The 13,125-nt window shown below is 40.6% G+C and overlaps 1 protein-coding gene across 1 annotated transcript in view; it reads right to left on the reverse strand.

The window, feature by feature from the left end:
• Window positions 1–2,369: 2,369 nt before the first annotated feature.
• The window catches only part of gba2 (glucosidase, beta (bile acid) 2), an 18,660-nt gene continuing 7,904 nt past the window's right edge, over window positions 2,370–13,125 (reverse strand). The window contains exons 5-18 of the mRNA XM_078276071.1: window positions 12,541–12,759; window positions 11,434–11,673; window positions 11,155–11,257; window positions 10,472–10,625; window positions 9,730–9,855; window positions 9,393–9,577; window positions 8,622–8,726; window positions 8,404–8,511; window positions 7,765–7,916; window positions 7,153–7,259; window positions 5,975–6,117; window positions 5,167–5,282; window positions 4,084–4,275; window positions 2,370–3,310 (exon numbers count right to left, since the gene is read on the reverse strand). Of these exons, the coding sequence (XP_078132197.1) occupies window positions 3,056–3,310; window positions 4,084–4,275; window positions 5,167–5,282; window positions 5,975–6,117; window positions 7,153–7,259; window positions 7,765–7,916; window positions 8,404–8,511; window positions 8,622–8,726; window positions 9,393–9,577; window positions 9,730–9,855; window positions 10,472–10,625; window positions 11,155–11,257; window positions 11,434–11,673; window positions 12,541–12,759 (2,205 nt within the window). The 3' untranslated portion in view covers window positions 2,370–3,055. The remainder of the gene's footprint in view (window positions 3,311–4,083; window positions 4,276–5,166; window positions 5,283–5,974; window positions 6,118–7,152; window positions 7,260–7,764; window positions 7,917–8,403; window positions 8,512–8,621; window positions 8,727–9,392; window positions 9,578–9,729; window positions 9,856–10,471; window positions 10,626–11,154; window positions 11,258–11,433; window positions 11,674–12,540; window positions 12,760–13,125) is intronic.

The following is a 13,125-nucleotide window of genomic DNA, read 5'->3' on the forward strand; positions in this document are numbered from 1 at the left end:
TTTTATGATTTAAAAACAAGCCCTGTTATGCTTTTTGGGGATTTCCACCATCATTTAGTGTGTTATATAGTTGTTTTTTGTTTAAGGGGTGGGGCAGCTAAACCATGCAATATCTTACAAAGTAAACAAACACTGGTCATAAACAAAACATTTCAAAACTTAATTAAAGCTGCAAGCGGCGTTGGACGGGCCCTCGCACCTCCTTGCATGTCTGTGATGTCAATGATATCTCACACAAGACTCTAACTCATACAGTTCTTTAGCTGTGAAAGGGGGCGTGGCTAAAGCATAGGGGGCGGGCCAAACCATGACCAATTAAATTGGAACTCTCTCCTGAGTTCAATGATACCTCACACAATAGTGTACATCAAGCTGGTCACTGGTTATTAAAAGGGCGTGTCTAAAGCATAGGGGGCGGATCAAACTATCACCAATCAAAAAGGAACTCTGCTGAGTTCAATGATACCTCACACAAGACTCTACCTTAAATGGTTCAAAAGCCATAAAAGGGGGCGTGGCCAGAGTACGTGGGCGTGGTGAAGTATAGAGGCCGGCTCAGTATCACATGTAGATCACACATTATAAGTTTAATTCCTATTATTATCCAGTAATGCTTGCTTTAATTTAGGTGAAATGCCAGAATGAGGCTATATTTTCACTGTGTCAAGGCCATGACACTGCTGCCGTCACTGACTGTAAAGTCCCAATGTCAATGATTGTCATGAATCAATATTTTGTATTTTGGTTAAAAAAAGAACAATGATAACTTTTGTAATATGGTTTTGGTATATATGTTTTAGATATTAAATACATAGCTAATTTGCTGTGATGCTATGAAGAGAAGACATGCTGATCAGGCAAATATCAGATATTTAAAGTAAAAGTGTAATAGGCCACTTTGACTAATCAGTACAACATTGTGGGCGTGACTTCAGAAGAGGCCCTAAATCGTACCCTCCAGATTTTGTAAAAATTGCATGAGACCTTAAAAAATTAACTTTTCACATTTGTAGCACCCCTTAATGACCAGTTTTTGACAAATTTGGTCCAGAGCCTCAAGAGTGTTATGGCAAAATAAGGATGTCACGAGACCACGGAAGATTTGTATCATGTGGCCGCACCGACAGTTTTGTTGTCACTACTTAGATTTTAGAACTTCCAAAGGAAGAAAAATGAAGTCAATGGCTAAAATGTATTTATTAGTGCTGTCAAACGATTAAAATATTTAATCGCATTAATGTCATAGTTAACTCGCAATTAATTGCACATTTTTCTCTATTCTAAATGTCCCTCGATTTCTTTTTGTCCCATTATTTTTTTCTCATTTTAATGCTCTTATCAACATGATACAACTATACTTTTAAAACGGTGCCTGATCCGAAAGATATATATATATAAAAAATATATATAAAAATGTGTGAATCTGTCATTATTGCACAATTCCTCCAAGTACCTAACTAAAAAACTAAAAATCCCTATCCTTACCAGAGTCAATATAGTGTTGAGTAACTCCTAAATAATGTTGATTACTCACTGACGTCCAGTGATCACCGGTTAATGAGCAGCTCATTTCTCCATGTTAACACAGCCCATCTCCACTCTTACCCGGCGAGAGAGAAACAGGCTGGATAGTCCGGTACACTGTTGTTTCCACAACAAAAAAAACACAGCAGTCTCTGAACTCGCGTTGGGAGTTTCGTTGAAGTTGGATGTAGTCCAGTTTTTGTCTAATGAGCGGACACTTGCAAGCAGGATTGATGGAACAGGTGGCCGACTAGCGTTAGCATTCCACCTAGCTAGGTTATACTCGCCCCCATTCGCGTTTCACCGCTGAGGATGTCCCCCTGTGATCGCCCGCTACGGCCGCTGCAGCTGCTCGCTCCAGCCACTGCTGCTGCCCGCTGGTCAAACTAACCTGTACTGAACATTCATCTCTCCCCCGCCCCCCGGTGGTCTAGCATCAGCTTAGCTCCGTAGGTGGTAGCTCAAGCTTGATGTGCTTCGGTGATATTTTAATTCGGCTTTACACAATGTACATATGGCTTTCGACTTGTCTACGAGCCGTCCGGGAGTTTTGGAAAATAAAAAGTGCCATTCAGGATTTCATTGCTGCGGTCTTTCTCCGTCATGCCTGCAGCCTGCAGCAGCAAGATGTGTTACGAGGAAGTGGCAGCTTGATGATAAGTAACAGTGCTGCAAAGGGTCAAATTAGTAGCCTGTTAGGCACGACGCAAAGCCGAGTGAAGTGTAAAATCAATTAATAAATGCCGGCATGCGATTAATAAAAAATGATCACGTCGGCCCTTAATCACATCGCGATTAACGCGTTAATGCTGACAGCCCTAGAAAAAACCACAATGAACCTGCTGTAGAATCTCATTCAGTCATTTATTTAGTATGATTGTCATGAGGATTGATTTTAAAAAACATTGCAAATGTTGCCGCTATATTAATATACTGTAGATATGGCCAACATGCAACAAGGCACCAAATGCCATAAAAAAAAAAAAATCAATTTCCAACACTAATCATCGCATATTACCTTAGTACATCCTTCAAATTTAATTTGAGGAAATCTTGAAATTGACTTTGCTTTTCAAGTTGATATTTCGGCTCGAGAAATCTTTCAAATCTTTCTTTATTAACCCACAGGCCATCTGATGTACTTAACTGTTAGACAATAATGACTACATGTGAGTGGTATAATAACACAACACTCCTCAAATATTTAGCATATAAACTTGTTCCAAATATGCAAACATTATTATGGAGGATTGTGAAATGTAGTGCTTGCATATGTGTGCGTGCAAACAGACAATGTTTCTGAAACACAAGGTCAATTTTTATTATCAATACAGACTGGCTCTGATTTTGACATAGCCTGGCTACCACCCGACACCGCACGACTTTAAAAAATAAAAAAAAAAGTAATCAGGAACCATTTGCAGTCTCTTGAAAAATGCAGATGAGGGTGGTGGCTGCAGGAGAGTCCGGAAGTCGTTTTCAGAGGAACTCGCTGTACCTCTCCGATCTCACCAGTCTAATGGCTCAGGTCCTAGCTCTGATTTTCTCTCAAATCCCGTCCCTGCTCCCCGTCTGTGGCTCCAGTTTGAGCTGATGTGGTCTGATCCTTCTGCGAGGTGTTCAGGGCTAGCTGCATGGCCCAGACGCTCAGAGGCCTCATGTATGCCAGAGAGCGGTAGATGCTCTTTTCACAGTAGGCTTCAGGAGTCTGGAAGGCCATGCCCAGCCTCTCCCACACAGTTCGGTAGCAACCCTCCGCCGTGCGCATACCCTCCTCCAGCATGCCCTGAGTTAAAAAAAAAAGACAGCCGCAGAGGTGTGAGGCAGTATTTCAGTTAATGTCACACAGTCAATACAACCACCCAGCCAAACATCATCAAGTTACTTTTACTTGCAGCACGGTGGCCCAGTGGTTAGCACTGTGGCCTCAAAGCAAGAAGGTACCAGGTTTGAACCCTGGTCATCCTGGGCCTCTTTGTGGAGTTTGCATGTTTTCTATGGGTGCTCCGGTATCCCCCACCACCAAAAACATGTTCCCCTCCCTCTCTACCGAGCTAATGTGTGGTGTACCCACCTGGTGCACCACCCAGGTGGTAGAGCGTAGTCCCCCCACCCTGAAGCACTATTGGGTGTTTATGACAAAGCACTATATAAATGTAATTAATAATTATTATTATTATTATTATTATTATTATTATTATTACTTCTAGGGCAGCGTCCCTAAACAAACATATGTGGAAACTTAAAGAAATGGTTATATATTTTTGGAAATAGGCTTATTTGCTTTATTCACAAGCGTTAGGTGAGAAGATTGAATACCGCTATTATATCTGTCCCTTTTAATATGAAGCTGGAGTCATAGTTAACAGAACCACATTTTAGATTAATACAGTATATTAAGACTTTTTTTTTATGATTAACAATATATTAAGACTTAACCATTGCAAACTTAAGAATGCAGGCCTTCGAATGATAAATTACTTGAGTGTTTTCAACGATAACAACATTTCAATATATACTTTATAGTGGTACAGTGTAGACACTAAAACACACACTTACCTCATGGATCATAGTGGCTGCCAGTCCATACACTACTCCAATCCAGACCTCATCTGACTGGACACTGGAGCGGTCGGGCACTCCCTCAGGACGCATGCCGTTAACTGCCCCCATCTGGCCTCCAGCGAAGCTCATTACGTTCAAGTCAAAGACAGATTTTAGTGCGCTCTGGATTTTTTCTTTTGGAAAAGCCTGGTGGGAGAGAGGAAATGATGCTGAAACCATAAAGCTTTGATGCATGTCTTAATGTGAAAACACGACTTTGTTGATGTTTGAGTAATTAGCTTGGCATAGGGAAAGCAAGAGATGTTAGGTCATGAACATTAAACAAAACACGATGGTGGCCGGGTTGGCTCAGTGGGTAGAGCAGGCGCACGTATACTGAGAGGTTTATGCCTCGACACAGAGGTCCAGGGTTTGAATCCGACCTGTGACAATTTACTGCATGTCTTCCCCCTCTCTCTCTCCCATTTCTCACCTAGCTGTCCTGTCAAATTAAAGGCGGAAAAGCCCCAAAAAAAATCCAAAAAACTATCTACTGTGTGCAATTGTGTTACAACATATTTACAACATTCCAACAAATTTCAAAAAGCTATTTTGCTACAATGCATGTATAAAAGCAGAAAGGAGGAAAATAAAAAGTACAGAATAGCCCTTTTCAACGGAAGGTGGGGAAAGTGAGGCGATTAATGAGACACACGTGAGCTGGGGAAAACTAACAAAGACAGCATGGAGGAGAACAGAACGAGGAGTGAGAGTAGCTAAAGGAGGAGAGAACGGAAAGTTGAATCCAGTTTCTGGATGTCTTTGCTCAAAAAAGAAAAAAAACGGCTACTCCGTCCAAACAGCTGACGAATTCATGTGACGCTTCAGAGGAAAGGACTCATCCCTCTAAAAACACATTTGCTCGCACATCTCCAATGATTTCCTTGCGTCTCTCTGAGGCCTCCTCGGTGGGAGGGACTAAGATGCGAGGAAGGGAGGCAATTTAAGTGCTATGGGACGTACCCTATGTCATCTTGTACTGCTTTGGAAGGGCTAAACAGCTCCTCTACTAAAAGCAGGGCTTGTGTTTTAACTTGCCTGGTAGTCTCCCTCTCCCAGCCCGGATGCTCTCAGGAACCAGTGGCCAGCACACTGGTCAGACATGACACTATTAGAAAGGTCTCTCCCACTGCTGTCATAGTTGTAGTACTTGCCTAAACATGAAAGGAAAATAGAAAGTAAAAGGAAAGGCAGTTTACGTCTCAAGCTAATTTATTTTTTATCATTGATGTGTGTAACAGTACATGGGAATAAGCAAATGAGTTTGTCATGCCTCTCGCTATTTAGCTTTTCACAAGATTTTATCAAAATACACAATTTGTAGGTTTTTAAATATGCACTAAATGGAACTGAGTGAACCCTTTCCATAGAACCTATACGTAGCCATATTCTACTGCTCTTCATACTATTCATCCTGCACATACACTTATTCTTACTATTCTTATAATGTTACACTGCAATATGTCACTGCACATAGCTGTACATATCTGTCTATATGGTTCATTCAGTATATCCATATTTATTCAGTTTTTCTTATATATTCTCTTAATACAATGCATATATCTATATTATTCTTACTACTAGTATAATGTCACTGCTACTACATTGCACATATCTGTACGTGTTGTTCATATTACATAGCCATATTTATTCTGCTCTTATATCACTGCAATATATTTATTGCCCTGCCTATGCACCACCTGTCTATACTTGTATATCACATTGCACTTTTCTGCTTTTTTTTGCACTTCTGGTTGGACGCAAACTGTATTCCACTGTCTTTGTACTTGTAGACGGCACGACAATACAGTTGAATCTAATAAATATTTTATAGAGATTTACTTACCGTTCCACAGCAGTTTGTCAAAAGCAGCACTGCCCCTGCCCAAGATGTCTCTATAACGTTGGTATGCCTCCTCATTGTCCACCAGTTTGGCCATTTTACACATCACACACAGGGACGCTAACCACAGCCCACCACAGTACGCACTGTAGAATACAAAACCACACCAGATAAAATAGGTTTATTAATGTGACTTCTCTCACATAAAAACAGATTGTGGAATTTGAGTCAAATGTAACCTTGCTGTAATCATTTAAAACACTGAAGGATTGACTTCATGGAAAAATGTCAAGCTTAGTACTGAACTCAACCTTGGCCCTCAAGGCACAGTTAGAGAAGCACTGCAGCTATGCACAACTCATTTTTTCCTTCTTTGTCAGGAGTCATGCTTTTTCCCCTTTTCCTTCTCCCCGCTATCCAATTCAGACTTAAGGTAGGGCTGCTCGATTATGGGGGGGGGAAAAATCATCATCACGATTGTTGGTCAATATTGAAATTGTGATTAACACAATTATTCATTGTCTTTTGGAAAGATGTTGCAATTATTGAACTTAAAAAAACAAAAAACAGTGAAGAGTCATAAACTAAAATGAAAACACCTAGAATTGTGAAATTTCCCTTCATACTTTTCCCGTTTTAACTTCCCCCCCCCCCCCTTTCATTCAGAATATAAGACAAAATAAGAGTATACTTGCAAAACGTAATGTGCAGAAAAATGTTTCTCGATTATTCTGTGTTTGTGATTAGGAGCCAAAATTGAGATTAATTGCACAGCCCTAACTTAAGGTTTTATGCATTTATTGCATTTATGCAATCATCATACGGTAGTTTCTTTCTATGAGGAGTGCTAAATTAATACAAATTGATTTTAATGATTAGATTAGATTTAATTTAATCAAAATAGAGCGGTTACATTTTTGGGTGCCAAGTATTCATTGTTTCAAGGTTACTAATTTGTTAATAGAATTTGAATATTTTAATGGTATTAGGTGTAGACTGTGTGCAAATAGTGACTGGGGGTAACCACAGAGCACTAAGATTCACTGGGATATAAGAGAACCCAAGGGAGGGAGTCCTGTGTACTCAGAACAAAGGATACTCTCTCTCACCTAGATATTTCTGTAACCTAATCTCTACTGATGGTGTTTATTTCAGGGCAACCATGTTTTTCATCCTCTCACCTTGGTCCAGTCACGGTCCAACCGTCATAGGTCTGGTCAGCATATCCAGAGTTCTCTATCAGGCCATCTCCATCCAGGTCGAACTTCATCTCTGACTCCATCACCGCCTAGCAGAACAACCACAATATAATAAGATAGTTGAGTGGAACAAAAGCACCATATAATCCAGTATACTCGTGTTTTGGGTTACCACTACAGATGGGATCTGAAATGCAGACTAGGGTTTTCAAATCAAAATCGAGATTTGAAAGAATGCGATTAGCTAATCGTGAAGACGATTAGCTAATCGTGAAGACGATCGAATGTGAAATATTTAGTTGAATGTTTGGTGTCACATTTGATTTAACATTTTTTATTCACCTTTTCATTATTATATTTATTGTTTTTTCATACGATAAATGCTGGAATAATGTTACATATTCAGTGGATCTTTTATTTATTTGTTATTACTTTATTTAACATGATCGTAGAAGGTGCAAGACGTAGCTGAAAAAAAAAATAATAATAATCGCAAATCGAATCATAGTCGCAATATCTGGCAGGAAAATTGCAATTAGAATTGTTTCCCCCAAATCGTTCAGCCCTAATCCAGACTATATGGATCAGTTATACCTGGCAGACGGGCCACATGTCCTGCAGGTACTGATTGTCCTGTGTGAGATGAAAGTCCCTGTAGACCTGCAGGACAAACTTCAGGTTCAGGTCCTTCCAGTCTGCAGTGTCATGGATGAGGTAGGCATTTACCCTCTGCCATGGCTCATCATCTAGGGACAGAGTCATGTTGTAAACCCTGACGAACTTCGGGCAAATTTGAGATTTGCTCTGCAGTCAGTCTAGCCAAGAGCACATTCAAGCCCATTTCCAATTTTTCCAAATCGAGGCACCAATCACAACCGTTGAGGCAGGCTTTACACGATGACGATAGCGCAGCGACAGCAAGCAACTTTTTGTTTACATTCAACATGACGGCCACCAAAGCGCAGCAACCCGTTGATGCCGCTGTCGCTGCTACGTCACCCGGCTCGTTGGTCTGATTGGTTGAAGGACTATCCAATTGCACCCAGAGACATTTGAGCAGCGTCTGTTGGTGACAACCCTTTGGAAATGGGCTGTGAATTAACCTTCCCCAGACCCTCTCTCAGTTACAACTGAGAAGGGTCTGGTGTCAGCCAGGCTACAGAAATGCACTGAAACTTATGAAAATCAAACATTGAGTTATCCCTGTAGTTAATGAGATTGTCTTTCTCCTACCTGGGTCTCCAATGTCGTGAGGAACCACATTTTTGGCCTTGACAGGAGAATACCGCCCGCTCATCAGATGGAGCCTCTCTGTGGGGTCCTGCTGAACCACACTGCCAGCTGAGAAGAGATTAATGCCCCTAAATAAACCCTTGCCCTGGTATTGATCTTAATCAAATACACATGCTTGGATAATTGATAAAACATTAAGATAACAGCACTTCACTCACCAATATCGTATTGCACACTCAAGGCAAGTTTGGGCCACAGCATGATAAGTGCAAAGGAGGCGTAGAAGTGCACATCGTATGTGTTGTACATTCTGTATTCCTGACCTGGGAAACAACAATAACATAGTAATGTTGGTCACATATTTAATATAGGCAGATCTTTCTTTTTTTTACTTTTGCCAACCCTGAATACTGAATACAATTTAGTTTTTCTCTTTTGCGACAGATCTGGGTTTTTTTTTTCAATAAATGAAAACAAATGCATGAGTTTTGCTTAGCAAGTGTTAGCATGAAGGATCATGCTTTGGTATGTAGTATTTTGTGTACACCACTTCCAGTTCACTTTAATATCAGATACGTCACATTAATATTTAGTTGTGAACTGCAATCAATGAAAAACTACAATGTGATCAACGTTAATAGTTTCTAGACCTTGATTAACAAACTGCAGTAGGGCTGCAACTTATTAAATAGTTTTGTCTATAAAATGTCAAAGTAGTGAAAAATCCCCATTATATAATTGCCCAGAGTTTAAAGTAATGTCTTTAAATCTCGTTTTGTTTGACCAACAATCCAAAACCCAATTCAGTTTACAATTCTATAAAACAGAAATGCACAAAATCCTCACATTAAAAGAAGTTGGAACCAGGGAATGTTCAATTATTTGCTTAGTTAGGAATTTATTTTGTCCATCAACTAATCGATTCATTATTGGAGCCCTAAACTACGAGTCCAGTCTTGCGGACTAACACGTGGCACTTTGGCACTTACCTTCTAGGTAGGCGAAACGGCCAAACTCCTTGATGACAGCGGGCTGAGCTGGCAGCCCCCCGTCCTCGCTGCGCACCCCACCACTGACATCAGCGTCCTCTGGTAGCTCTGTCCACACCGTGCCTCCATCCACCACAAAGTACAACTCGTTAAACAGGGCTGACTTATACCAGGAGGGGAGAGAACTGCAACACAAGCCAAGGTGAGAGGATAAACACATTCTAAGCATTCATAGACGGAAAACTATTGATTGGTATTGATCATGGATCTTGGTCATTGTAACTTATCATCGTTTTTGATAAACTAGTGTTTATTTCTCATGTAACCTACAGACTACCTGTCCTGCAGTATGGGTCTTTGCCACTCCTCAATGCTCTTCTCCCACTGTGTGTAGTGTGTTAGGGCATAGTGACTAAGCGAGGGGGACGCGTCCCCTTTGGTCCCAAAGTAACGCGTGTATCTCCTGGACAAAGAAAAGCCACAAGCTGATGTTAAGAGACACTGCATGTTCAACAAATATAAAAGCATAAAAAAATAAAATACAAAAGCAGAAAACACTGTATTTTGATTAACATTTTAAAAGTCTTGTATCTTAGAAGGTCTTACTTTTGCCTTGCATTACATAATATTCCACATAGAGGTCAAAGGTGTGTCAGTTGGGCCTGAGGCTTTGAAATAGGACACAGCGTTTAAAGTATATTTGTTTGGATGTCACTGTAGGTTGTTTTTTTTGCATTTGGGAAGGCCTGTTATACTTTGGCCACAATAAATTATACATGGCAAATTGGTGAGCTGCAATTTGTCACAAATGCAAAAACACATCTGAGACTGGGATTTAAGAAGGAATAAGCATGGACAGCCAATAGCTTTGTTAACGCTCGTCACTGTACACAGCACTGAAAGTGATCCACACCAAACAACTGCAGCAAAGAACCTTAACGAGAAACACTAGTGTGGTCTTTTTTCAGTTAAAAGCAACAAATTGAATTAAAAAACAGGGAGAAAGATATCTGTAGCTATGACAAACCCCAGCTTTTACATTTCTGCAAAGCACCTCGCAGTATGTGAGTTTGATGTACCTGATGTGTTCCCTCTCTCTAGAGCCGAAGGTGATTGTGGGCATGTCCCAGGCCAGGCAGAACTCCAGGCGGTTATGGCTCTGAGCCGGCACTGAGCAGCCTATAGCCAACGCTGCTGCCACTTTCTCTCCCTTAGGCGTCGGCGGGCTGGATCCTGCGGAGGTTAGTCAGAGAGGGAGGTTAACATGGGTCATACCTGGCATCTCCATCAAACTCAAAACTATATATCACTACAGAACAGTATTTAAAAAAAAAAAGACATATAGAGAAAATATCACAAAACTGGTAAACAACCTCCTTTTTACTTTAAAGAAATGGAGTGGTTTAGCTCTTGCTCTTTATCAACCACTTATTTATTCATTGAGTCGGGTCAACTAACTCGATAAAATATCACTGTTTTTTGCACAAAATCTCAGAGATTATGTACTTGTACCTGTTATGTATTGAACTATCATTTTGAAAATAGTTACACCAATTACTATTTTACATTTTGTCATATCTGCTCACAATGTTTAATGCTCAAGTGATGTATTGCTATTGTGGGTGTTTCACTATGCATCAGTTTCTTTCATTCTACTTCCCACTTCTTTTTTATGTTTCTGCTTCATGTTGAGCAAACAACTTCAGACATTTGTTTTATTATGAATCTGTCTCATCCCTTCACTGTGTTTTTAAGCACTGACCTGTAGGAGAGTCCAGCCGTCCATCAGTGATGAGGTCACTCCACAGGCCACTGCAGGTTCCCTTTGGACTGAACGCTGTCTGGTGACTGACCTCCCTGTCGGGCTGCACACACACACACACACACACACACACACACACACCTGATAATTGTAATTCCACTTCCAGATAACCAAGACTATTGTTGCAAATCCTGTTTGTTCCCTGATAATTGTTTGTGCAGCTACAACCTTTTACAAAAACCTTAAAGCTGCTAAAAATCATAAGCTTGTAAATCAAACCTGTTCTCGGGCTGCGATGCACAGAGTGTAGGGGTTCACTGGAGGGCAGTGATGTAGCAAGACTCCAGACACCGCCTCCCCCTCCTTCTCCAGGTGGAATGGTTCATTCCAGTGTCCCCCGCTCTTGTCGTCCTTGTGTCCCGACCCGTTGACCATAGTGAACATGATGGAGACATCCAGAGCGAAGTCATTCTTGTTCTCTATGTCCCACACAAATACTGCCACTGGGAGACTAGAGTCCTGAGAGAAGGGAGATATACATGGTGGAATTTGTAGAAAACTTTTGTAGAACCAGCATGTCAACATACATACACCGTTTGAACCTAGCAACCAAAAAAAAAATAATTTCAACATGAGCAAGGATCAATAATGATCCTGAAGAAGGAAAAAAGGCTTAAAACAATAAAAATATGACATTGATCCTAAAAAATTTTTGTCTTTGTGTGGATGCTCTTTTTAGTCATGGGTTATCAGTATTCTGTAATTAGGACATATCTTAACCATCTGATTGCTTGGCTTAAACAAACTGTTATGTAGAGTAGGTGAATCATTAGCCCACATTTATTTCAACAAGCTTGTGTGCTTTTCAGCAACTATACTATTTATTTGTGCAAATTCAATTGGACTTCTTAGGAGTAAGACATTCAAGTCTTTTAATTATATCTGATACTGGATTTGTTAGGACAATACTGATAACATATAGTTGATAGTTATCTTTTTTAAACATAAAATATAAATACTGTTACCATTGTGACCAAGCTACTGAACTAGATATTTGATATTGAGAAAAAGATCCCCTTGCCATGTAATGGTGACACTTTTTTACTAAATTACCTCAAACCTAGTTTGGCATTTCTTTGCTGCAATTTCTTGTTACTTATCGGCCAACATATACACTGCTGCTGACTGCTGTAAGGTAATATCGGTCTAATTTTTGTCTTAATGGCCAAGATGTGATGGTTGAATTTGGAATCTATCATTTTCAAAAAGTTAAGTCCTTGTTGTATTTTCTTAAATCTACAATATTAAAAAAAGATGTAATGCCTAATGCAACAAAAGTATCATAACTCTATTGGACTGTATGAAATCCAGAGATGCCTCTGTTACCTGGTAATCATGGGGGATGACTGGGGAAATCTGTCTGCAGGTTAAGGTGACATTCTGTCCCGGCAGGTGGTAGACAGTCCAGGTGCGGGGGTACAAGGCATGATAGAAGGCATACTCTCCGCAGTAGCCCCAGTTCCAGCCTTGTAGTGTGGGAGGACGCTCTACAGATAGCACCTGCTGGTAAACTGTTTGCCCACCACGTCGCAAACACACTGTGAACTAAGAAAAGGAAAATAATGTGAATTCATTCATTCATTCGTCAATTATCAACTTTTGCATTTTCTTCAGCCCCCACCGCCGCAGCCTAAACGCACGACGCCAATTCAAAATGAATGGAAAGACCTGCATTTTCGCCAGACCGTCTGAAGAGCGACGCAGTGAGTGTGAAGGCAGCGTTATCTTCCTACAATTCCCAGAGGGCCCTCTGACAACCCTCTGGGGACATGTCTAAACTTAAATGTGCATCCAGCTATTGGTTCTACATTCAGGTGGAGACCGCTGTAGTGGAAATGACAGTAACAGCAATAGAGCGAGTTTATCCAGTGACAAAAAGAGTCGCACCCATTCCTCAAAACACACCATGCA

The sequence above is a fragment of the Sander vitreus genome, chromosome 19, assembly GCF_031162955.1.
Source record: "Sander vitreus isolate 19-12246 chromosome 19, sanVit1, whole genome shotgun sequence".
Classification (NCBI taxonomy): domain Eukaryota; kingdom Metazoa; phylum Chordata; class Actinopteri; order Perciformes; family Percidae; genus Sander; species Sander vitreus.